General features: G+C 34.5%; 1 protein-coding gene across 3 annotated transcripts; it reads right to left on the bottom strand.

Moving 5' to 3' along the window:
• Nucleotides 1–122: 122 nt before the first annotated feature.
• On the bottom strand, nucleotides 123–19,165 carry LOC306867640 (glutaminase kidney isoform, mitochondrial-like). 3 transcript variants are annotated; one of them, XM_079413424.1, is made up of 18 exons: nucleotides 18,862–19,165; nucleotides 13,942–14,032; nucleotides 13,646–13,764; nucleotides 12,470–12,599; nucleotides 12,298–12,377; nucleotides 11,992–12,155; nucleotides 10,248–10,306; nucleotides 8,710–8,742; nucleotides 8,565–8,623; nucleotides 8,161–8,227; nucleotides 8,018–8,068; nucleotides 6,996–7,172; nucleotides 6,754–6,885; nucleotides 6,583–6,675; nucleotides 1,767–1,828; nucleotides 1,595–1,671; nucleotides 1,383–1,446; nucleotides 123–398 (listed from the first exon to the last, which is right to left on the bottom strand). In XM_079413424.1, the coding sequence occupies exons 1-18, from the start codon at nucleotides 19,023–19,025 to the stop codon at nucleotides 245–247; spliced, it is 1,776 nt and encodes a 591-aa protein (XP_079269550.1). In that variant the 5' UTR covers nucleotides 19,026–19,165; the 3' UTR covers nucleotides 123–244. The 3 variants fall into 3 exon arrangements, with proteins under 3 accessions (XP_079269550.1, XP_079269549.1, XP_079269551.1); XM_079413423.1 differs by having other exon boundaries at nucleotides 13,942–14,038; nucleotides 18,862–19,164; XM_079413425.1 differs by lacking the exons at nucleotides 123–398; nucleotides 1,383–1,446; nucleotides 1,595–1,671; nucleotides 1,767–1,828 and adding an exon at nucleotides 2,070–5,354 and having other exon boundaries at nucleotides 13,942–14,038; nucleotides 18,862–19,164.
• Between the last annotated feature and the right edge of the window lie 7,758 nt (nucleotides 19,166–26,923).

Genomic DNA, 26,923 nt, shown 5'->3' on the forward strand with positions numbered 1-26,923 from the left:
ACACACTTGTATTGAGTATATTAAATTTATATTGTATGTTTACGTGGAGATACAGATAAATAAGACCTTTATGAGGCTACATTCCACAGAATGTAAGATAAAACAAACATCACACACACACCACAAAACAGGGTAAAGGGGCCCAAAGACTATTTTTTTTTTTTTAGGTTTTCTTCTCAAATGCGTACCTCAGACACAGACTCACTGGGAAAAATCTGGAGCATTTTAACGCAAAAGATCATCTCTACAGCATCCCGTCTAGGTTCTTCTCGGCCGTCTCCTTGTCACTGTCAGCAGTGGTCTCCTTGGGGCTGTAGGTGTTGTGGTAGTCCTGCAGGATTGTAACGACATCATGATGGCCGAAATGAATGGCCTCGTCCATGGGAGTGTTACCCCACCTGTACGGGGATCAAACAGCAAGTTTTAAGGAACAGCATCTGTTGTGTGCTGTTGATTATCATTTTAAGTCATTCCTTTGTGTGACAAAATAAAAAAAAATTACTACAATGGAAGTCGATGGGGTTAGTGTACACAACAACCATTCAAAATATACGATTCATAACATTAAATTAAGCTTCATAGATCAACTAAAATGTTGTGGTAATTAATATTTATCAACTTGTAAACAACAAACAAATACTTTAAAATATTAATTCTTCATTTATGATCCATAACTAATAAATTTTTAAACTTTTAAAACTTGCTCTAAAGTGTTGCTATAATTTAATAAAAAACAAACAAATGTTATATTCTAATAATTATGTTAAAAATAAAAAAAGTGACATCCAAAATAGTATACAATCCACATTCATTTTTTCTATCTGTAATTTCTATAAATATTATACTATATTATTGAATGAATTAAATCAATGTTAAATCTATTATTTATTATTACACATTACTTATTCCTAAAATAAATTCATTAACAATAAAAAATACTTTCTCAGCATTTATTAATCTTGTTTTTTGTTCATTTCAATATACGCTAATAAATTATAAACCGATATTAACATTAACCTAGAGTAATAAATGCTGTTGACTGTTAATTATTAGTTTATGATACCTACCTAATAAATGTTAACAACTTCTGAAACAAACTATTTTTTAAAGAAAAAAAAAAATAGAAATTTAAATTACATTTATGGGTATTTAAACACAATGAATTGACACAAATGCTAAATTTAAATGTATGAAAATATATTTCAAATAGCTAACAATAAACAAATCAAGATGGTCTTATAGACAATTTCTTGAATACAGCTTTATTACATTGCTGTTTTGCAACAGTCTAAGCTTATATTGTGACCTGCTTTTCACATATAGTTGGTTTTAACAGTTGTGCCACAAAACAATATCTGTGTGGTAGTATTTCATGTTCTTACCGGTCTCTGGGCACCGGGTTCACCTTACAAGCTTCTAGAAGAAAACGCACAACCTCAGCGTGACCTGAAACCCACAAAAGTGAATATTAGGAAGATTTCCACTCAGCACAGAGAGAAAATTAGGTCAGGCAGAGGAAACAAACAGCATGTCAGCAAGTCTGGGGGTTGAAGAGCATGATAATATCTATAGTTGCAGAGTTTTAGCACTCCACCTTCAGCAGCAGCTACATGAAGGGCCGTTCGAGAGTCGTAATCTCTCTGCTCCATATCCATCGACGAGAGCGCAAACCTGCGCAAACACACGTGAAGTAAGAAACTCCAGATTTAAACTGCACAAACCGTGTTCAGAAATGCAAAAAACACGATTTGTTGGTGGAGCAGTACCTTCTCAGAGCCGACACGTCTCCAGTGTAGGCCGCAAACAGCAGGTTGATAACCGACTTGACCTGGAAGAAAACAGAGGAGTCGTTTGTGGTGCGTTAACAACATCGCGATGACATATCGTTGCAAACTTTGCACAAATCGCTAGAAGCTCCCAAAACCTATTGGGTCGCATTTGGGCTCTGCAAAAAAATACAACTTGTGAAGCAAAAGGACAGTTAAACGAAACGAGAACATACTTAAAAAAAAAAAAAAAGTTGCAATGTTTTCAAAACTGGGATAAAGAAACAAAATACACACCAAGTTAAATTAAATTTGTGTATCAATCGTTTATTAAACCACAATGACAAATTCAATAAAAACAAAATCTACCTAGTTTTAACGAAGATAATCTTATTGGCACAAACAAATGGTTTTTAAAGAGTTGCACATATTTCACATTGGCACATTTCATAAAGTCAATGATAATACTGAAAAAAAAACCTTCAATTTCAAGTAGTCAGTTTAAATGATAGCAAGTTGAAAACATTTCTCAATGGAAAGTAAGTTATAATTCAGTAATCTTTAAGCACATTCCTGGATTTTGAGCACAGTAAATGATAAATGATTCTTTAAACTGACAGTACAATGAAAAACCTACAGTAAATATTTAATTCAAGTGAAACCTGGGTTACAGATGAAATGTGGATTGTGAAACCACTAGTCACACAATCACCTGATCACAGTCGACCAGTTCCGCTCTAGTTAGCGTTAATCACTTGTATGATTTGGTTTGTAATACAATGTCTAAATTCCTTCCTTTTATGATTTACACATGATAAAATATATATTTATTTTGTGCAAACAAATGAAATTAAACATTGTGGATGCCAGACTGAACCCAGAGGACTGCACAAATTCTGTCTGTTTACATTAAACAGTTCTTTCAAATACATTTACATATTTTTCTTCACTTGAACTCCAATACTGACTGAAATAAGTTAACAGAGCATGCACCAAAACATACATTCAACAAACATTTATAGACATCACATTAGGTAAAAAAAAAGGGGTCAATGGAAAAAAATAATGTAATTATGTACAAATAAAATAAAGACCAGTTCTTTATGATGGTTATGCATCAGTTTTCTTTTTTTTTAGAACTCTGTACGGTTTTTTTACAGTTTTTAATAAAAATACAATAAACAAAGAATCACAATATTACGGTATCATTACCCAGATACTGATATCATACTGCATTGTTTGGGCCTAACTGATTCCCTTAATTTTCAAGTAAACGAATTGCACGTGAGGTTTAAAGGTCTTTGGCTTGCTTATAGTATAAAAACCAACAAAACCTAAACAAACAAAAAAATACTTTGAAAAAACGGTCCGTGTACTTTGTTTTCTAACCCAGACCCAATAAAGAAAGGTTATTGTATTTTTAAATGCTATGCTGAAAACCAAAATTTAAATTAGAACCGTACACACAAAAAGTTACCCGAAAAAGTAAAATATTGACGATTTTTGTTTATGAATTTTTGCACTTTTAATAAACATTTGAAAAATGCACAAATATAGGAAAAATGTTTAACAGGTTTTCTTTGGCCAAATTTAGTAATGCTTCTCTCACACGTTCAGTTGAGAACTCGAGTCTTTGGAACAATGCAGAGATTTAATACAAAATGCAAGTTATCCTATTTCTAGCTTTAACCAAAGTACCTTGTCTTTCTTTGCTTTAACTGACCTTCTCTTGCTTTCATTTCGTTCCCTCTAGCACTCCTGAAGAACCTGCCCAGGATACAGTTATTTGCAAAGAAATGGGCTAAAGAGTATTTCATACATGTTTTTAGGCGTGAAAAATTAGCCTATTAAGATCATAAAAATTTCGAAGCTAAAGGTTTTCATAAAGCATGAAAGTTATGGTAGCCACGTCTGTAGCGTGAAAGGGCGCTAGTGTCTGTAGCTGAAAAAAAAAGTAAAAATTAAACTTAGCATTTATATACATTAAAAAACAAGCTTTATATCATTTTTACGATTTTGAATGAAAATTAGTTTGTGCCTGCTTATTCTATTCATCAGTGTTTGAACTATTAAAGAAGAAACCCCATTTTCCGTATTTCTTTTCTGGGTTAAAAAACGTAAAATGAATGGACGCAAAAGTACATGGACCCAAAACAAATTACAACAAAATGGAAAAAAAAAAAACCAACCTAAACCAACTAAAACAAACAAAACAAAACCAAAACCAACTAAAACAAAACAAAACACAAAACCAACTAAAACAAACATAACACAAAATCAAAACCGACTAAAACAAACATAACACAAAATCAAAACCAACTAAAACAAACATAACACAAAATCAAAACCGACTAAAACAAAACAAAACACAAAAAAAAAACATAACCTCTTTAATCCCAAAGACTGATTAACCAAAGAATGTGATTGGATGATGGGCTGACAAAACATTGAAGGAAGGTTGGGTTGCGCTGTCGTCTCTTCTAGTTTCTTTCCGCCATGTTTTCCATCCTATAGACTACAGTGGTGGAACTGTCCTCGTCTGTTTCGGAAGGACAGACTTTTTTCCACACTTTGTCAGTGAGCGCTAGTTCCTTCTGAAGGCTCGTATAGTCCAGCGGTTCGAGATTCTGCTGCTGCTGCGGTTCAACCAATACGGACATGGATAGATTATCAGATTAGATTATATCATCATGGAATTTCCTGCTTGGATTAGTATGGATGGCAAAGAAAGAAGAAAACAGGGAAACGTTGGAAACTTAAGCAAGCCAGTCAATCAGAACAGAGAGTTACTTTCTCAGGAGTTATTTTCTAGTGAAGAAGTGTAACGGCCATATTTGTATTACATTAGCAGGTATATGTAAGTCAAGCAGTAAAATATTTAGCATCTTAAATTAAGGCACATGGATGGTAGTGGTGTTTAAAAGCAGAGAGTACACTGGTCCTCAAGCAGAGGGCAGACAATGAAGAGGAAAAGAAATATGCATTTGCTAAGAGAAGTGAAATGTTTAAAAATAGAGGATAAAATTGCAGGACAGTTAGCATTATTTGGTTTGCCAATACACATACAACATGAATGGACGCAAAAGTACATGGACCCAAAACAAATTACAACAAAATGGAAAAAAAAAAAACCAACCTAAACCAACTAAAACAAACAAAACAAAACCAAAACCAACTAAAACAAAACAAAACACAACACAAAACCAACTAAAACAAACATAACACAAAATCAAAACCGACTAAAACAAACATAACACAAAATCAAAACCAACTAAAACAAACATAACACAAAATCAAAACCGACTAAAACAAAACAAAACACAAAAAAAAAACATAACCTCTTTAATCCCAAAGACTGATTAACCAAAGAATGTGATTGGATGATGGGCTGACAAAACATTGAAGGAAGGTTGGGTTGCGCTGTCGTCTCTTCTAGTTTCTTTCCGCCATGTTTTCCATCCTATAGACTACAGTGGTGGAACTGTCCTCGTCTGTTTCGGAAGGACAGACTTTTTTCCACACTTTGTCAGTGAGCGCTAGTTCCTTCTGAAGGCTCGTATAGTCCAGCGGTTCGAGATTCTGCTGCTGCTGCGGTTCAACCAATACGGACATGGATAGATTATCAGATTAGATTATATCATCATGGAATTTCCTGCTTGGATTAGTATGGATGGCAAAGAAAGAAGAAAACAGGGAAACGTTGGAAACTTAAGCAAGCCAGTCAATCAGAACAGAGAGTTACTTTCTCAGGAGTTATTTTCTAGTGAAGAAGTGTAACGGCCATATTTGTATTACATTAGCAGGTATATGTAAGTCAAGCAGTAAAATATTTAGCATCTTAAATTAAGGCACATGGATGGTAGTGGTGTTTAAAAGCAGAGAGTACACTGGTCCTCAAGCAGAGGGCAGACAATGAAGAGGAAAAGAAATATGCATTTGCTAAGAGAAGTGAAATGTTTAAAAATAGAGGATAAAATTGCAGGACAGTTAGCATTATTTGGTTTGCCAATACACATACAACAATACATACGCACACACTCACAAAATGACAGTGTTATAAAATCATTTGCATTAGTTGCATCTAGAGGTGAGATATACGGATGTTTAAAAATAAACGGATTAAGCCATGCTTAATGCAAAATTGAATTGCATTAGATAAAAACAAAAAACAAATCAAGTGTATGTATTTTTAATTTAATTTGAGATATATATATATATATATATATAGCTTGCTTGGCCATTTGTTGTGAAAAAATAAGGAAAGTGTGTTCGGCTAAATTCAATTAGTATTTTGATAGATGGGTATAATAAAAAGCTTAGTGTGAAGTCCTCCTCGTGTGAAGACCGAAGAGTGTAAAGACCATCGACTCTACCGTGTGACTCCACCGGGCTGGGACACCGGCAAAGGATATAAGTATCACTTTAGATTTCTCCTCTTTTCTACTATTTGTTTCACTTCTGTTTCAGTTTTTATTACCATTTCTTACTATGTGTAAGTTGTTGTTTTTAGTATGTGTGTTTGGTATTGTTATTTCTTAGGATTACTGATAAACTATAGTGTCGTGATTCGTATTTGTTATCTATTTTAATTTTAGTTAAATAATGTCTGAATTTATTATGTCTGTATAGGTCTTTAAGTTTTAGTTTTATTTAATTTGAGTTATTTTAATACTTCAACAAACTAAATGGAAATTAAATGATATATTATATATTGTTTTGTATAGCAATATTCAAAAATTTATGCCGTGTTATTGCCCACCCCTAGTTGCATCAGTTGCATGCTGTTTGTGGTTGGAAGGACAGATCTGTCACTCACCCGCTGGTCTCCACCCTCTCGGCGTGGATCCAGTTTCTTGGCAAAGTGGCGTAAATTATCATAGTTGTGGAAATTAAAGAGTTGGACCAGATCCTAAAAGAAAAAAGAAAACTTAAATCAATGCGAACGAGAGAGACACGATTAATAACTGACATTATACAGATTTAGTACCGTGCAAAACTGGATTCCTCGCACGCTGTTGCCCAGTTTGTCAAGAGGAGGAGACCAACACATGATGCCCATCACATTAGGCACCACCAGCAGGATGCCTCCGGAAACACCTGATTTAGCCGGGAGACCAACCTACAATACAATGCACAATCTGAGTTTGTTGCAGATTGTGAAAATGTTTGTCTTACATTTGAAAGTAAAACCATCAGACATTTCCCCAGGTGTGTACGTGTGAAACTCACATGGAAAGCGAACTGCCCAGAAAAGTCGTACATGCCGCAGGAGTGCATGAGACTCAGTGTGTTTCGTACAGCCTCAGGGTTTAGCACACGCTCGCCCGTGATTGGACAGAAGCCGCCGTTCGCCAGGGTAGCTGCCATCACACTGGCACTTTCGCAGGTTATCTCAATAGAGCACAGCTATACAAACAAAACAAAAACATACTTGATCATATATTACTCATATATAAATAAATATTAATGCTTGAAGGAATAATTGATCCAAAAATGAAAATAGATCTTGAATCACTTCCTCACCAATGGATCCTCTGCAGTGAATGGGTGCCGTCAGAATGAGAGTTCAAACAGCAGATAAAAACATGACAGTAATCCACACCACTCCAGTTCATCAATGAAAATCTTTTGAAGTGAAAAGTTGCATGTTTGTAACAAACCAATCCATCAAGACGTTTTTGTCAAATCATTGCTCCCATCTAAACTACCATTGCTTCCTCCAGTGAAAAAGTCCATCTCCTGTTGTCCTCACATCAATATCCACCTACATAATTGTTTACAACTGTTTTGGCCAGTAAACAGAGCTTAATCTTTGCACATTTCTCTCCTGATTCAGAAGAAATAACTTTTTCACTGGAGAAAGAAATATTATGGATAGAGGACTCATATTTTAGATGGAAGCAATGGTTTGAAGTAAAAAATGTCTTAAGGATGGATTAGTTTGTTACAAACATGCAAATTTATACTTGAAAAGATGTTAATTGATGGACTGGAGTGGTGTGGATTACTTTGTGTGATGTTTTTATCAGCCTTTCGGACTCTCATTCTGACGGCACCCATTCACTGCAGAGGATCCATTGATGAGCAAGTGATATAATGCTAAATTTCTCCAAATTTTGTTGATAAAAAATTTGAATAATACATTTCTTAATTGTTGGAAGCCTACGTCTACCGGCAGCTATACACATATTCAACACTCATTTCCAAACTGAAAATCTGTGTATGAAAAACGCTGTTTAACTTATACTAACCTGGAAGTAAAGGTCCAGGATGGAGATCATATCTGTACCCTCTGGGAAACACTGCAAGTATGGGGAGAAAGAAAATGACAAAATAATGTTTTTAGGGAATTTTCAAATGATGCCTAATTGCTATAAAATATTTAAACCCATACCTTCTTTTCCTTCAAGTAGTAACCAATGGCAAAGTTTCTGTCACCTGACAGTCGCTCGGACTGAAACCTACCAACAACAAGAAAGTACTTACAGCATCAACTTTCTTCAATTTTCACAAATATATTGCTGGTAAATATCATAAACAATTATAAAGAAATGGCAAGTAACACACTGAATTAAATGTACATTTTTTAACACACTCCAATAATCTTTGTTTTATTCACAACTTTAAAATGGTTAAATAGTTTTAACATTTGATTACTTTTATATTTTCAATTGAGTTAAATACTACTGTTAGACATTTCATTTGTTCCATTGTTTATAGTGTTTCTATGTTGTTTATTATTGACTGTTTACTTAATTGAGAAATATCTGAAATTTCACTTCTATTAGCATCACTTACGTAGCATTGCTGAAACCAACATATTCATTTCCTGCCAACTTCTTCATAAAGTTCATCACCTAAAACAAAACACTTAAGTGCCGCAGCTCTCAGCATGATTAACAGTAAGAATCTAAAAATAATTATATTGTACTATTATACTTACATAGTCAAACTTCTCAGCGTTGCTTACACCTTGCTGAAAGTCAAAAACAAATGGCATCAATGCGGTATATCATAGAAATGAAATGTTTTGTAGAGTTACACACAAACGTCTCAAAGCATAGCCATTCCAGTTAAAGGAAACTACCAACATATTTATACATAGACATTATAGACAGAGATTCTATGAATTAGATTGACAGTTGTAGTAAAATCATTTCTCTAAAGGCATTTCAAATGAAGGATGGAAAAAAGGATTCTAGCTCACTAGATTTGAGTAACATCATGGAAAGAAATAAAGGCAAACAGTGTTTGTGTCCAAGTAAGTACTATTATTGCTGTGCAATCACAAATGTAAGTTGTTAAAGGGGGTGTGGAAAAATCAGACAAAACTAAAAGATTAAAAACCAGTAAACTGTCAAGTAATTTAAACTGTGTGTTGTCCATAAATTTGTTTTAGTAGATTTCTAAAGAAACTAATGTAATGCATTAATTTGAGGTACGTTTTTTTCCACATTGAAGAAATGTTTATTTATGCAAACAAAAAAAAGTATTGTATCTCACTACATAAGTTCATTTTTAAGTTAAAAGTAAAAAACACAAATAAAGCTTGATTCTGAAGAAATTAAACAGAATTACATTTGATTTTCTGTCAAAGCAATAGATTTGTCAGACTTGCGCTAATGTAGCTTAGCATTAGCTTGGTTTGAAATTTGTTCAATGAGGAAAAACAAATAAATGAAAGGGAAATTACCAACGTCATTGACCTGTTGGAGGGTCAAAATTTCCCACAGTTCCTAATGCTGTAAAATACGCAACAACAATAAAACCACAAAAAGCCTTCACACAGACATCACATATTACCAGCCCGACAGGCCTGAGATAGATGCGTAACATGCAGAGGATTTACCTTTAACGCCACAAAACGTCATCACAAATTTGTAAATTACAAAAAAAGTTATAAATATATGCTTATACATGTTTGTAATATCATTCATAATAGTGTTAACAGGTAGACAAAGCCCTGCATTTCTAATGTAGGCTTTAGCAAGGATGCTAACTACAGATTGTGGCTTTATTTCAAAAAGACAATATTATGCAATTCTGTCTGCTTTTTGAAGAATAAAAACATTTTCAGTGTCTTCCTCTCATCTCTTCCAATTTATTTCTAAAGTGTCTATTATTCTATAACACTGCCCTTTCAAATTCCTGACCATCATTCGTTCTCTCTCGCATCTGTTTGCTCTTTTCCCCTTATCTTCCCCATCTCTCTCTTCAATATAATCCTTTCAGCGTGATTATTCATAACCTTCATCTGATGAGAGAGGGAAAGTAATCAGATTAAATCCAGTCGTCCCTCTGATCTGTTCTCATGTAAAACATCCACAAACACGTCAAGCTAAACATTCGGCAAGGCACTTTTAGGTTATCAAATTAGGAAAAATACAGGAATTCTCTTGAGGAAGCACTGGTAACGCAGTTTTGCCCCCCCCCCCCCCATTTTATTAAATAGAAGGATGTAAAGATGAGAATGTGATTTACCTTGAGGAGGGAGGTGCAAACTATGGCACCAGCGTTTACCATGGGATTGTGAGGTTTATCTGGAAAAATAGATGAATGAATTAATAAATGAAGATGACTTAAGCCCAATTTATACTTCTGCGTCGAAGCTACGCCGTAGCCGACTCAGAGACGCACAGTCCTGCACATAACCTGCACCGTACCTGACGTGCACCTCTCCAAATATCTACTAAAACGCGGACCGCAAGCGCTGTGATTGGTCCGCTAGGACCCCTCCCTCCATATGTACTTGAGTTTTGTGTGCGTTTATGAGAAGTATAAATGAAAACCCACGCACTGCTTACGGCGTAGAGGCTTCACACACCCTCAGGCCACTCAAGGTATAGAAGAGTTGGTTTTTAGATTTAGATAAATTTAGCATTAAATCACATGCTCAACAATGGACCATTGCAGTGAACGGGTGCCATCAGAATGAGAGTCCAAACAAGAACATAGAAACATCACAATAATCCACACCACTCCAGTCCATCAATTAACATCTTGTGAAGCCAAAAGCTGAGCGTTTGTAAGAAACAAATCCATCTAAGTTTTTTTTTACTTTAACCTTTGCTTTTGGAGTCCTCTGTTAATAATATTGCTTTTTCCAGTGAAAAAGTCATCTAGTCTGAATCAAGAGAGAAATATGCACAAATCAAGAGTCCAAAACAGTTCTAAACAAATATGTCAGTGGATTTTGATGTGAGAGGACAACAGGAGATGGAGTTTTTCGCTGGAGGGAAGTATTATGATGGATTATGGACTCTGTTATGATGTGACTTCATAATGGATTTGTTTCTTACAAACATGATTTTTGCTTCACAAGATGTTAATTGATGGACTGGAGATGTGTGGATTACTTGTGGATTATTGTGATGTTTTTATCAGCTGTTTGGACTCTCATTCTGATGGCACCCATTCACTGCAGTGTTAATTGGTGAACAAGAGATGTAATGCTACATAGCTCAAAATCTTTTCCAATGATCAAAACAAACTCACAACATCTTGTGTGGCCTGAGAGTCATTTTTTAGTTGTGCTGTCAAATGATTAATCGCGATTAAATCGCATCCAAAATAAATGTTTTTGTTTACATAATATGTGCGCACTGTGTATATTATGTATATATTTAAGAAAAAATATGTTATGTTTATATATATATATAACATAATACTATAAATATATAAATGTAAATATTTTCAAAATGTATACCAAATGTGTGAGCATCTATATATACATAATAAATAAACACAGTACACATACATATATTATGTAAACAAACACTTTTATTTTGGATGCGTTTAATCATTTGACCACTATTTTTTAGCAAATGTTTTGCATTATGAAATATTTTCATGATTCATTTCACCCTAAAATCTCATTATCGCAAGACATCCCGACAGTTTACTTTGAGGTTTTCTGCCATTTTCATTACTTTTATTATTACTCATACTTTAATACAATATTTTTTTTTTTTATTACTTTAGTATAAACTCATTATTTCATATAATTTAAATACATTGTTTTTGTATACCAGTAATGGCGAATACCTTATTGTAATGAGAATTATAGGGGAAAATGTACTAAATTGTCTTGAAAATTGTGTGATAATGCAATTTTTTAAATTAAATTTTTCTTTTGATTTTGGAATTAAATATAACATCAATATTTTCATTCTAGCTATTTCTTCACGCAAAATGTTTCAAAAACATTCATCTTAGAAATCCTTACCATCTTCGTCAAGAAAGAGTTTGTTGAAACGAAGACCGCTGGGTTCCTTCCCTATAAAGCGGTGCACGTATTCAGTGCCGTGATCGTGAACAGCAACTGCATACTTTAACGGTTTCACACATGACTGCAGACAAAATGGGACTTTCGTGTCACCAGCAGTGTATCTGTAATACGCAAAATGTCAAGTTTAGATTTTCGACAGAGCTCAGCATAAATGTTTGATATATGAAATTGTTCACCAGAAAATATTAAAAATCAAGCGAAATCAAAACAATGTAGCAATTGTACTAAAAACAGAAATCTCACCGTTGGCCATCTACAGTGCACAGGGAAACGGCCCAGAGATTAGGGCTAAACTTTGCTAGCTGAGGAATGTAATCTGCCACCTAATAAGATAAAAACATGACAAAACACAATGTAAAAAAATCTGTAAACAAATAGCATCAGAAATTCACACTGCGTTGGATTATAAGTGTACCTGGCCACCCGACAGTGATTTAGCGCTCTCATAAATTTGATCGACGTGAGAGGTAAACGACTGAAAGTCGGGAATGACAAACTTTTTCCGGAAAGCCTGCGTTAGCAACACAATATTGCTTTGTACACACCTGAAGAAAGAGAAAAGTGAAGATCATAATTTATTGCTATTATTATCAGTACATTCATGCAAATTCAAACTGACGTTAGAACAACGTTAACGTTAAAAAAACGAAGATAAACAAAAGATAAACAGAAAATAAAACAGAATTATTTGACTATGATAAACAATTTCATGATTTCTTACTATATTTTTGCTTTCAAGGTTAAATACTGAATACAAAATTGTCATAACTACAATACAACCACAGGTCATTATACAAAATACTTAACAATAAAAAAAAAAAATCTAACTTCTAGTATTGGCGCTGTATGAGGCAGTAATATCTTAGTATGATTGATATATAGTTTTTGTTAATATTTTGAATTAGATTTGATTTGTAAATTTTCTATTTTCACTTTGTTTTGTTGTCACCAAGTTTCAATAATTTTATTGCGTACTTTTGTCATTTTTTTTTTTTTTAATGTGTAGTTGATGTAGTTTTAGCATGCTTGCGCACATATCATGTCTTCTTCAAATGAAATATGCACGAATGAGGGCGACGCGATGAGAGGACGGATTGTGATACACAGCAAACAATGATATAGACCGAAATACAAAGAAGAGTAAACAAAAAGGAACTATGCCTTTATTCTTTCTGTTTTAAATATATTTTAATATTCATATGTCTGTATAATGTAGGTCTGTGTTTTATTGGTTGTATTCTCCCCTCTTCCCACCCTCTACACTCCCACTTTCCATGCCCATTTCTGGAGTCTTTTTCAGGTGTGAAAGACCGGTGCTGAAACTAAATAATTCATATGCTGCAGGACTTTAAATAAATCAGTGACCCCTGATTTAATGTGTCCTTGGAACATGGCTGATATATGAAACCTCATGCTTTAGTAACAGCTATGGGATTTTGCCATCTGAATATTACACTGAAACTTCAGTTTGAAGGCTAAATATGTTAAATGGACACTACAGCCAATATATTCTTATTAAACTAAATACTGTAAGTCGGTTTTCATTTCGATCTTTAAGCAGGGTTAAGTTTAATATAGCCAATATATTTACTTTTTGAAGAGATGTCGATCCAGAGCGCCATCTGATGAGGTCTTCAGGGTGACCTTTAACATCTCCATACACTCCTTAAGACGAGGGTCTCCAGTACGCAGACCTGTGGCTTTCAGCGCCTGAAAGGCAACAACATTTAGCCTAAATTTACAACAAATCTTTTTTGTTTTGTTTAAAACCAAATGAACAACTTAAGGCACAACAAGGTGTATTTGGTCTATAAACCAAGATATGTGCTATAAGAGATGTGGTAGCGATGGCCTTGTTCTCCTTGGCCAGCTGGGGTGTGCTTTTACCGTGGTAAATTTGTGAGCTGGAATTTTCTCCTGGCCTTCTGCAATGGTGTAAAACAGCAGATCTTCCAGGCTGGGCAAAATGCCTGCCTTCCTTCTCCTGTGACGTGAACAGATACACAGAAAATCCAGTAAGCAGACAGAAAACAAAAATAGATGATTTATTCAAGGAAAAGTGTTTATCAGCCGCAGGAGAGGTCGTTTTGAGATTTCATGTCATTTTAGTTTCAGAATTAATCTCATTATGCCAGTCAGTAGGTTTCACAATGGATAACAACGATTTTTTGTGTTTGTTTTTTAATCAAACCAATTTAATTTGTCAAAAATTCATTGTAATTTTCAAAAAGCATTAGGCCCAAAATATATCCTACACAACAAGTCGTAATTTCAAAGTCTGCCACTAGGGGTGTCATTGGCATAAACGTTTTTTTTAGGAAGATCAACAATTTGAAGAGAATCTTGCTACACAAGTTGTTTAGAATTAGTTAAATTGATTAATAGCTAGCTCTAACGCATCTAAATGTGCATATTTGTGAGTAAAGTTTGGAAAAATTTAAGAAAATGCATTGTACCATTGACTGGCATTGTGAGATCATCTGAAACCCATTTTTCCTCAGAAAAAGTTAGTCTGTTAGAACAGGTGGTTAGTTAACATAATTCAGGTTTCTGAAAGCAGGATCTAATTAAAGCATTTGGGAATAAAACTTCCTACTGCAGATTCAGAAGTTCCAACAATGGATTGCATTCTGGGACAGCTACGCAATCCCATATAAGGCCTCGAAAAGGTTTATATTCTGACCACAAACCATCCAGAAATGAACTGAAGAGTGTTTGGACGTTATTTAAGTTGGTGGAAAAATATTGTTCTTAAATCCATTGTGGGTTGAAACAATGGTCACCAAGGCATTGTGATGTCATTTCAGGATGATACATGTGGTTCTAGAACACGGAATGGGAATGTTCTTCAGCGGGGAAAACCAAGCAAAGCGTTTTGTAAGAAATAATTGGAAGAAAGACAACAAAGACACCAAATAAAAAGGAACCAGATACTTACACAACAATTGCAAATTACGTAGACAACCAAAAGAGAGAGAGAGAGAAAAAAAACAGAAATGAATGAGACATCAACACATATAAAACACTGGCAAAATAAATAAACATAGATAAATACGCATGAATGCATATGTTCTAAAACAAAGTTCTAAAAACAAACTAACCTTGATTTAATTCAAATAGAGATAATTGGTTAGTTAACGACAGATATCCTTAATAGCTTTTGGAAATGACAGAGGAAAAAAATATCTCAGAACATTACAAATTTTAATTTTGGTTGATAAATTGACCTTGGCAATTTCAGCCTATAGTCCAGACTAGTGTTGGGGAAAGTTACTTGTAATACATTACAATTTTGCGTTACCCTTAATAAAACCCACTAAACTAAGTAAAATTCACATTTATTTTAGTTTAAACGATTTTTGTTAACTATAAAAATCACTTATACGGTACAATATATTGTTCACATTATCGATCAAAAAATGCATATTTTTCAATTGGAAACCGATATGAAGGCCTATTAACACAAACGATAAATATAACGATTACAATAATTATATTAGCATCCACACCAACCAACGATAATGTTCTGTTTATTATAATCGTGCACTGCAAATCTGTTATTTGCCACTTTCCATGCGCAAGTTTTTATTGTTCATCAACTAGAAAGAATCCTTCTGTGATTCTAACGATATTCTTTCTCTGTGCCGTTATGGCTATAATTGTGATGTTGACTTCCGTATTCCCATAAAATTACAGTGATTATTAAAACTAGTTTTAGTTATCATTACAGTTTGTCAATGGTGCGAATGGTCCTTCAGAAGATGATTTTTTTACTCTTTTTGTAAGCTAGGTCTTTTCTACTATACAAGTGCGGTGGAATTAGCCGTTTTTTTGTTGGTTAACATGACAAACTTGAACAAGCGAAATCTGCATGGGAAAAATTAACACATTAAGCGAAACTCCCAATATCGTAGATTATGATAATATCTACAAATAATAAGATAATGGATAATATTTCAATGTTTGAGTTTATTTGCAATTTGGGATCCAAAATTTATTGGTAATCAACATAAAAAAACAAAAAAACAACAACTGCTCTGATTGGTTGCTACAGTGTTCTGGAGATTAAATGCAAACATGGGATTTTTTCGCCCTGTTTATCGTCATAACACTAATTATCTCTGGTGCAAATCTATCTGAATAACACCAGCTTTGTCTGGTGTAAAAACGAAGCCATCAAGAGGCCACATACTGGGTAAACTCCCTCAGGACAGAGCACATGTGCCTCAGAAACCTGACACCACAAATGACAGTGTAGAGAATAAGAACGAGGCCCTGCAGACATGCCTGAGAGCATTATATGATGATTAACACAATAAAAGCGAAAGCGTGATGTGTAGAGAAAGAGATTAAAAGAATACAGGGTTCGCAAATGAACTATTGGTGTGTTCAATCAATGAACCAATCAGCTGGGTTAAAAAAGGAAGGGTTGACTTCACAGAATTAATTCAGCATCTGGCCGAGTGTGAGATTGCCATTGACAACCACCTTATGTCAGTCTCTAATGACTACTAAAGAGTGTTCCAAATCCTAGTGTGCTGACAACATAGGCAACATTTTAGGCACCATATGTGTGATCCTGAAAAGACTGTTCTAAAAATAATCATGCTACTTTTTAAGACACTTAATTTGGCTTAATTTAATGTGGAAATGCCGATCGCAGAATGCACTGCAACAGCTCCATAGAAAAACCCATACAAGATGCTGGGCGACATATATATATGTATATATCTATATATCTATATATATATATATATATAGTATAGAATACTAATACTTAATTACAGTACTTTTTAGCTATAAAAAAAGTGTAACCTAATTTAAACATGGCCTACTACTTTACTCAATATTTACATATTCTTAGTTTAGCAACATGCTAACAGCAAACTTGACTAAAATCAGTTGTAAATCGTATCTCCTGTGTGCTACTTTGTTATTTGCGTATTATGGTAGCTTAGCAACACGCTAACAGCAAACTCAATCAATTGCAAATCATATTTCCTGTGCTACTACTTTTTTTAGCATTAATGTTAGCTTAGTAAACTCTTTCTGTATTAAGCTGTTAGCTTAGCAACACGCTACCAGCAAACTCCACTAAAATCAATTCTCCTGCATGCTAGTTGTATGACAAATAGTTGTTGCCTATGTAGAGTGTTTCAAATTCGTCACTCACCGTCTTAAAAGGTGTTGTAAATAGCAGACAGGGCAGCCCACTACCTTATGGCTCATACACATTATAATGAATTTCAACAATGACAGTGTTTCCCTAGACGTAAACTTACAGATGTTACAATAAGCTGAGACCTGACCTTCACAAGTCACTGACAGAAAGGTCAATATGTCTCTCCAAGGACAAACACTCACGCATACTGAATGAATGAAAGCAGTGCATACTAAAAATGACAGCACATGCTACTCTGACACATTCAGTGCACACTCAAAGCTCAACTAGAGAGCAGTAGATTTAGAGGAAACGTTTTCCGGGGAAACCCCAGTTTCAACACTTCCGAGCTTTGAATGCTGTCGTTACAGGAAGAGGAAGTGGCTGATCTGATTTTAAAATTGATTAGTGTTTTTTACAGTAAATATAAATCAAGGATGACTACTGGTATTACATTATATGTGTGTTTGTATAATAATTTTAAATAAATAATACAATGTTAAGGAGAAGTCGTGGCCTAATGGTTAGAGAGTCGGACTCGTAATCCAAAGGTTGCGGGTTCGATTCTCGGGCCGGCAGGGATTGTAGGTGGGGGAGTGAATGTCCAGCGCTCTCTCCACCCTCAATACCACGACTGAGGTGTCCTTGAGCAAGGCACCGAACCCTCAACTGCTCCCCGGGTGCCGCAGCATAAATGGCCACTGCTCCGGGTGTGTGTGTGTTCACTGCTGTGTGTGTGTGTGTATGTGTTCACTGCTGTGTGTGTGTTCACTGCTGTGTGTGTGTGTGTTCACTGCTGTGTATGTGCAGGTTGGATGGGTTAAATGCAGAGCACGAATTCTGAGTATGGGTCACTATACTTGGCTGAATGTCACTTCACTTCAATGTTTCAATTTAAATATTAAAATATCATAATTATAATATTCTAATACATATAATAATAATAAAAAAATTATGATAGTTAATGATAACCAAATAGGATTTGCTTGAAATAAACATGTTTACAATTTAATCAAAATATTGTAAAACATAACATTTCTAAAAGCTGTCAGCTTGGTTTTAGAATTAGAATCACCAGCTGATTTTATTTAGTCTACCAAATAATTTATGCAAATAAAGACTATTTTAAAAATAGAATAGTCAGGTTGTTCAATCGCTGATTCTTGACATTTGCTCTCCTCTCAAATATTTTGGTCAAATATATCTGGAAGATTCTAGAACATTCCATACGTCTGAGAAATGCATTGTTTCGATTAAAAAAAATGCTTAAAATGTATCAAAACCCATCCTAAAAACCCCCCAACCATTCCGATTATTCAGAGGACATCAGAGAGGCCCCTGGGAATTTGGCCCCTATTCATTTACAAGCTCTGTCTCTTTGTACACTCTGTCCTAAACATCTTGACAACCTTATAGTAAATCTAAAAGATCTAAAGCTCTAAATACACAGCAAAAACCCTTCACATCTATCATCGTGAACTAGGCCTGGGAATCATTTGTAGGGAATAAGGGGCCCCCATAAGAATGAATGGACAAAATGCATCCAATTTTAAAGTGAAACCAAACCTGATATCAGTGATAGAGAGGTTGTATCAACCCCTCGCATGGCTCACTGAGGTTTTGAGCTGGTTTTCAGCTCTACTCACTTCTCGTTGGCCGCATCTGTCTGCGTACACAGGGGTCGTCTATATGAAGAAGCGCATCCTCCGGCGGCTGCTGTATTATCTGTAACGTTACTAGTTTTCCAAAGGCGCCTTAGATTGGGTTTGCAAAACTCCTTTAACCCTCTCGAGAACCTAAACTGTAACATTTCAAACTCGACAGGCTAAACAGAATGACTTCCGACAATAATGCTGGTAATATTATACTGTAGGTTGTGAGAATATCTGCTTTTTTAGACAGTCGTGCCGGTTTCTTCTCTCGTCTCTCGGTGTGTATTCACGCGACAGAACCGAATCCGCCCACTGAAGCGCTGCTCGCACTCTATTGGACGCCGGGACGCCACAGCGAGCGGTGATTGGCTCAGGCGTGCGTCAATCATGATTACGACGCACATCATCTCCCTGCGCTTGGTAGAGAGGCGGTGCTGTGTTCTGCGTGCTATGCAGTACACACTACATACTCGGTGTGAGAAAATAATATGTCGAACTACAGTATGCAACAATTAACATATCTCGCAGATGATTTTTTTAAATACTAATTTGGTTGAATACAAAAAATGTATAAATACAAACCATATTTTACTACGTACAATTAATAAAAAATTATAACTGTTATATAAATTAATGATTAAATAACAAAAACGTAATAGTATATACTATTAATATTTGTGTAATATAATTGTTAAAAACATTAACTATTAATTATATCTAGCCTAATAAAATAGAATTTGAATATTTGTAATCCACATTTTTTTAATCTGATCAAATGAGTCTACTATATGTGTGTACATAATTGATAAATATCTAAATATGAATTATTATGAATTATATTATATATAATCCGTTTCTAAACAATAATTAAATGTTTAATATTTAATATTGAACTTGATTTATTTGCAATCCAAATTTTGCATAAAGTCTGATAAAGTCAAGATTATAATAATGCTTATAATAACAACATTTTTAACAATAATTAATAATATTATTATTTCTTAAATAAACATTAATTATAAAACTCATATATAATATAATATAGGCTAATATAATATAGACTAATATAATATAATGTTTTTTGTGATTTATAATCCATTTTTGCTTAGAAAATTTGTGTGTGTTTAAATGGATGAATTAATATTATTAATTAATTTATATTAATTATTGTTAACTAATAATTAAATACATTCATTAATATTAATATATAAAATAAAAATCTATGAATATTTACTTTTTGCAGTCTGAACAAATGAGTCAAGAAGATATTAAAAGTAATATATGGATAAACAGCCTAAATATAAGCATGAAATTATAATATTAATTCAATAATAAATTTGATCAGTTCATTGACATTATTATTATTATTATTATTATCATCATCATCTTGATCCATTTGTATTTGATTACAAACACAATATTTTATTATATGATATAAAATTAATAATATTATAAAAATGTATAATATATATTATAAGATTAGTAGGCAGTGTACAGTTTATATTGTACAGGAAACAGTAGGCCTATGCTAGTGTTATGAACACAGCAAATGATGTTAAAAATCACGGCTGGGTCATTCATCACTGAAAATACAACATCAAGCCAAGCACATTGCACTATTTGCACATAGTGTGCTCTGTTTTGCATACTGTCCACAGTATACATTGCAGATGTGCAGAGATAGTAAGAGAAGTATGGCAGTATGTTATTTTGAACGCATTCATGTAATTCTCTCCCATTATGGCCTTTATATATACATAATAATATATGACCCAAAAATGGTGGCGTTCAGAAATAATAGTTCGCTAATAGAAGCGCTGACCTTCAAACGCGGGGCGTTTTATCCATTAGCTGATTATAACTGTTGATCAGAGAGAGACGTCTGCACATTTATGATACAATGTTATGCAAAATTACAGCCGTGCTGCCCGTTCACAGCGTGATAGCCTATTGACTGTGACTTTTATATAAATATATATATGGTCTGGCTCTGTAATATCTAGATGGAGAAACAAGACACGATTTTTAATAGTTTCAAATATTAGTTTTAATTTCAAAGAAAAAGTTAAATAAAAGTAGGCTACTTAGATATTGCTTTACAACGGCGCCAGTGCGCTCACCACACACCAGCTACAGGTGGAGAGGAGAGTGTGATAGAGCCAATCAAATGGATGGGGATTACTAGGAGGCCATGATTGATAAGGGCCAGTGGAGGGAATTTGGCCAGGACACCGGGGTTACACCCCTACTCTTTACGAGAAGTGCCATGGGATTTTTAGTGACCACAGAGAGTCAGGACCTCGGTTTAACGTCTCATCCGATGGACGGATGAGACGATATGAAATAATATATATATTGAATTTATTTTTATATGTATATGTGTGTGGCTGTACATACCCGTAGTTGTTTTTTGGGGTTTGGCTTAGTGTTATGTTAGAAGCATTATTATACTCATACCTTTTGTTTTAATATTTTGAATTGGTTTTAGCTTAATTTTTTTGTTTTCATTTAAATGTTTAGTATTGAAATGTTGTATCCATTTGTCAATTTTATTTAATTTCTTTATTTTCTTAAATGTGTGTATATAGTATTTACATAGTTTTTACTTTTAGTTACTTTTTCTTATTTGTAAGTCGCTTTGGATAAAAGCGTCTGCTAAATGACTAAAAGTAAAGTAAAGTACTTACATATGTAACCAAAAAAGGAATCCAAAAGTAATCAGATTACATTACTTTCATATTGTGGTACTTGTATTACGTTACTGAATACTTTTTTGATTAAGTAATTTGTAACTGTAACATTTTAACACAACAGTGGTAGGTCTCATCAGCAACAATGATGAAACACACTACAGAGAGGAAGTGACACAGCTGGCTGAATGGTGTGGCACAAACAATCTGTCCCTCAATGTGGAGAAGACAAAGGAGGTTGTGATGGACTTCAGGAGAAACTCCGTTGACCACCCCCCACTGACCATCGACAGCTCGACTGTGGAGAGAGTCACCAGCACTAAATTCCTGGGGGTGCACATCACAGAGGATCTCACCTGGACCACCAACAACATGTCACTCTCCAAAAAGGCACAACAGCGCCTACACGTTCTCCGCCGGCTGAAAAGAGCAAGTCTCCCTCCACCCATCCTCACCACATTCTACAGGGGCACCATTGAGAGTGTGCTGACCAGCTGCATCACTGTCTGGTACGGGAACTGCAGTGCTGCTGACCGCAAGACCCTCCAGCGGACAGTGAACACAGCTGCAAAGATCATCGGTGCCCCTCTCCCCTCCATCCTGGACATTTTCCTTACACGATGCTCCAGCAAAACCAACAGCATCGTGAAGGACTCCACCCATCCCTCCCACAGTCTCTTCCAGCTCCTACCATCAGGAAGACGGTACCGGAGCATCAGAGCCCGCTTCGCCAGACTGCTCAACAGCTTTTTCCCCCAGGCTGTGAGAGCCCTGAACTCAAATCACCCCGCCCCCCTCTGAAACCCCCATGCAAACCCCCTACCTCCTGAAACATGGACCACCCCCCACCCCAACCTTACCACACCAAAGATATTTTGGTAGTTTGGAAGTTTTGGTAACTTCATGACTTAACGGATCACGACATTGCATGCTCGTAGTTTCTTTCGCGATTTGATATGAAATGATACAGGCTTTTTGAGTATATCGAAGAGCACGCGCTGCGAGCACAGTACAGTTGACTCGCGCCTGCCGCTGAAGTGAAGCTGAAGCGCGTATCTGAAACGTGTCCTGTTTGAAGTGCTGGTAAAGACGTTCTGCGACTGAATAAATGCACTTCTTGTCAAGAAAATATAGACAGAATTAGCAGTTATGAGTGCGGTGGCAAACCCTAGGCCCCGCCCCTGTGTTAACGGCGTTAAATAATTTTAACGCGTTAAACTGGAAAAAAAATAATCGCCTGCGTTAATGCGCTAATTTTGACAGCACATAGAATATCGTGAAAAAAGTTCTAGATTTTTTGTCACTCATTTCAGAACGTGAAACCCATATATTATATAGATTCATTAGAGTGAAATATTTCAAGCCTTTATTTCTTGAAATTTTGATGATTATGGCTTACAGATAATGAAAACCCAAAATTCAGCGTCTCAGAAAATTTGAATACTTACTTACTTTTGTCATTTAGCAGACGCTTTTGTCCAAAGCGACTTACAAATAAGAAAAAGTAACTAAAACTAAAAGTTACAACTCTATACTATATACCCACATATTTAAGAAAATAAAGAAATTAAATAAAATTGACACATGCATATAACAACATTTCAATAATAAACATATAAATGAAAAAACTCAAATAAAAAGCGATACTTCTATCCCTTGCCGGTGTCCCTGTTGCTTGTACACCTTTTCCTACCCAAATTCTTCCTTCCAGTCAACTTTGCATTTAATATGCTTTGATACAGCACTCTGTGAACAGCCACACCTTTCAGTAATGACCCTCTGTGACTTACCCTCTTTGTGGAGGGCGTCAATGTTCGTCTTCTGGACCATTGCCAAGTCAGCAGTTTCAAAGAACGAGATACCTGGAATTTATACAGGGTTGGTCATTAATTGAAACTCAAATGTAAATATTCTAATATTTTGAGATACAGATTTTTTGACTTTCATGAGCTGTAAGCTCTAATCATCAAAATTGAAACAAAAAAACTTTTGAAATGTTTTACTTTACATGCAATGAATCTAAAATATGTGAAAGTTTCAATTTTTGAAATAAGTTACAAGAACTTTTTCACAATATTCTAATTTTTGGAGATGTTCCTGTATACACACACACACACACACACACACATACAATGTGTATGTTTCATTTTTTTCATGTTTTATGTTGCTGCAAGCTTTTTTCCACATCAATCTACACTCCATACACTATAATGGTAAAGCAAAAAAAAAAAAGTTTTTAACATCTTTGCAAATTTATTAAAAATAAAAAACAAATGATTCCATTGCATAAGTACTCATACCCTTATCTGGGACAGTTGGAATTTAGCTCAGGAGCATTCATATTGCTTGTAGTTGGTACTAGACTTTGAGTGAAGGTAATCTGTGGCAAATTCAACTGAATGGGTATGATTTGGCTATGATATCTGGTCTGATGAACCTCAATTCCAAGCATCATGTTTGAAGGAAAGCAAGCGCTGCTCATCACCTGCAGAGTACCATCCCAAAAGTAAAGTGTGTTGGTAGCAGCCTTATGCTATGGGGCTGTTTTTCAGCAGCAGGGACCGAGGGACTCGTTAGAATAGAAGAAAAGCTCAATGCACCAAAATATAGAGATGAAAACCCAGTCCAGAGCATTCAGAACCTCAGACTGGGTAGAAGGTTTACCTTCCAACAGGACAGTGACCCTAAACACACTGCAAGAGTGGCTTATAGACAACTCTGTGAATGTCCTTGAGGGGTCAAGCCACAGCCTGAGCTTGAACCGAATCAAATATTTCTGGAGAAACCTGAAAATGTGCATCTGACCCCATCCAACCCGACAGAGCTTGAGAGGTGAAGAGGTGAGGAGAAGAATAATTCCCAAATGCTGACGAGCAAAGCTTGTCGCATCAAACAAAAAAAGACTTGAGGCTGTAAAGGTGCTTCAGCTAAATATTTATTTAAGGGTATGAATACTTATGCAATGTACTTATTTCAGTTTTTTATTTGTAATTAATTTACAAAGTTGTGACAATTCTGTTTTGACTTTGTCAATATGGTGTATGAAGTGTAGTCTGATGTAGAAAAACTAAACAAATTTAAAGCAGTTTAACATAAGGCAGCAACATAAAACGTGAAAAAAATGAAGGGGTATAAATACTTTCGCAAGGCACTGTACATATACACACACACACATTACATATAATACATTTTTAGCATCCTTCTCTTTTAGGACAGTGTACTAATATCTTGGGCCATCTTGCCACCTTGTGGACAATAAAGAAAGTGACAGAATCGGACTTTAAAAAAATTAAAATAATTGTAACCAGAAAATGAGCAATGCTTGTTCCAAAGGCTATAATCGATAATTACGTAGGATTAAGTTTCCAAGTTTCCGATTTTAAACATATTTAAATATTAAATATTAAATAATTCCTAAATAATAATTACAAAAATATGATTATAATTTACATATTTACCTATTAGTTATTTAATTTATTTTAATTAACAGTATTTTAATGTTAAAATAGATTTAATACAATATTAAAATCAAAATACATCTATTTTTTCATAAAATATTTATAAATATTTTTATATTTAATTAAAATATTATATATTTAGATTTTTTTTATATAAATTAAAAAAAATAATACATATTGTTTGTTGATTGTTATATTTTATATATAATTTGAATATTGTTATTTTTATTATTTATTGTCTTATATATTTTGTGTAATATTATAATTATAATTATTTTAGTTTTTTTTATTTCTTATTATATTATATTATATTGTCATTTTAATGCACAAGACAGTTCAAGTGGATTTTAAAAGTAGTAGGCCTATATCTTGAATAAATCAGCTCTCTAACTCACCCACTCTCACAAACCCAGTGTTTCCTCCATCATCCCCCAGAGACCAGATCTAGTGAGATATCAGGAAACACATGCTCACGGTTAAACTCAATCATGTAGGAGAGGCCTCGTGGGAAATCCTGCTTTGACAAGCCAAAAGAAAGTTCAAGAAATCTTTATTAATCCTTTTTTTCTTCTTCCTCTTTTTTAACTTCAAATCTTTAACCAAAATAAGCCTAGCTCTGCATAAGTGCATCTAACTCTATCCCACTTCCATCAAGACAAAAGCCTGCATCACAGAGTGTTTGCTGTGAGCCGCAGCGCTGTTCGAAAGGTTTCCACCCACATTCAGGCACCACCCACACATCTGGGTCACCACAGTGATCATCTAACCGCTCACACATGAGTTCTGTAGGTGCTCAGTGACGTTTCTCTTGAGGAACACCCGTGTAGGGCTTCTGTAGATCTAAGAGACCGATGAGCGCGCAAAAGAGAGTGTGTGTGTGTGTGTGTGGAGCGTGGGCACATTTTTAGCTTTAACGTCTGTGTGACATAAAGCAGCTGTGAGCTGCTTCCAGATTAAGAGCTTTGTTTTTCAGGCCGCCTCTATAAATAAACTGTTTTAAGTTGTTATCTTGCTTATATAAAGTTAAATGGCAAAGATAAATGGGCAGTAAAGTTTTATTATGTATTTTGTTATATACGTGTGTACACACACACACACACACACACACGTTTGTTTTTGTGAAAAGTGGGGACATCCCATAGGCGTAATGTTATTATACTGTACAAACTGTATGTGCTATTGCCCTACACCAATCTATCTATCTGTATATGTGTATATATATATATATGCATGTTGCTGTTTTTATATGTTTCATTGCCGTTATATAAAGGTCTACATTAACATTACATATGTACATATGCCTATTGGAATTATTGTCATTATTATTAATATTATTATTCAAATATAAATTCAAATATATTTTTATACTTATTTTGTATTTATTTATATTTGATTAGATAAAAGTTATTCTCTGTAAATATTGTAAATGCTGTAAAATATTAGATGAATTATTATTAAAACAATTTATTTTATATATTTTATGTTTCGAATATTGTTCAATACTTTATTTATTGTCAAGATATTCAAATTATTTGCTGCTTTTGTTTATTGCTGTATTGTGTCAAATATTAAATACAGATCTAGATACAAAGTTTGTGTTAGCTTGAAGAAACCTAGACAGAAAGTTTGAAGTAGCATGAAGTTTAAAGGTTTTCAGTGTGAAATAGTTAATAGTTATGTGAAATAATGATTTAGCATAAGCACTTAACATGTTGGTAGCATGATTTAGCATATTGCTAATGTGTTGCTTGCATGTTTTAGAATGTTGATAGCACAAACTAGCTAGCTAAAACCAGTTGATGTAACAAAAACAGCAAAAAACAAAAATAACCAAAACAAACAAACAAACCCCAGCTAAAACCAGTTGATTTAACTAAAAAAATACTAAAACCCAGCTAAAACAAATTC

This window comes from Barbus barbus, assembly GCF_936440315.1.
Source record: "Barbus barbus genome assembly, chromosome: 49".
In the NCBI taxonomy this organism is placed as follows: Eukaryota; Metazoa; Chordata; class Actinopteri; order Cypriniformes; family Cyprinidae; genus Barbus; species Barbus barbus.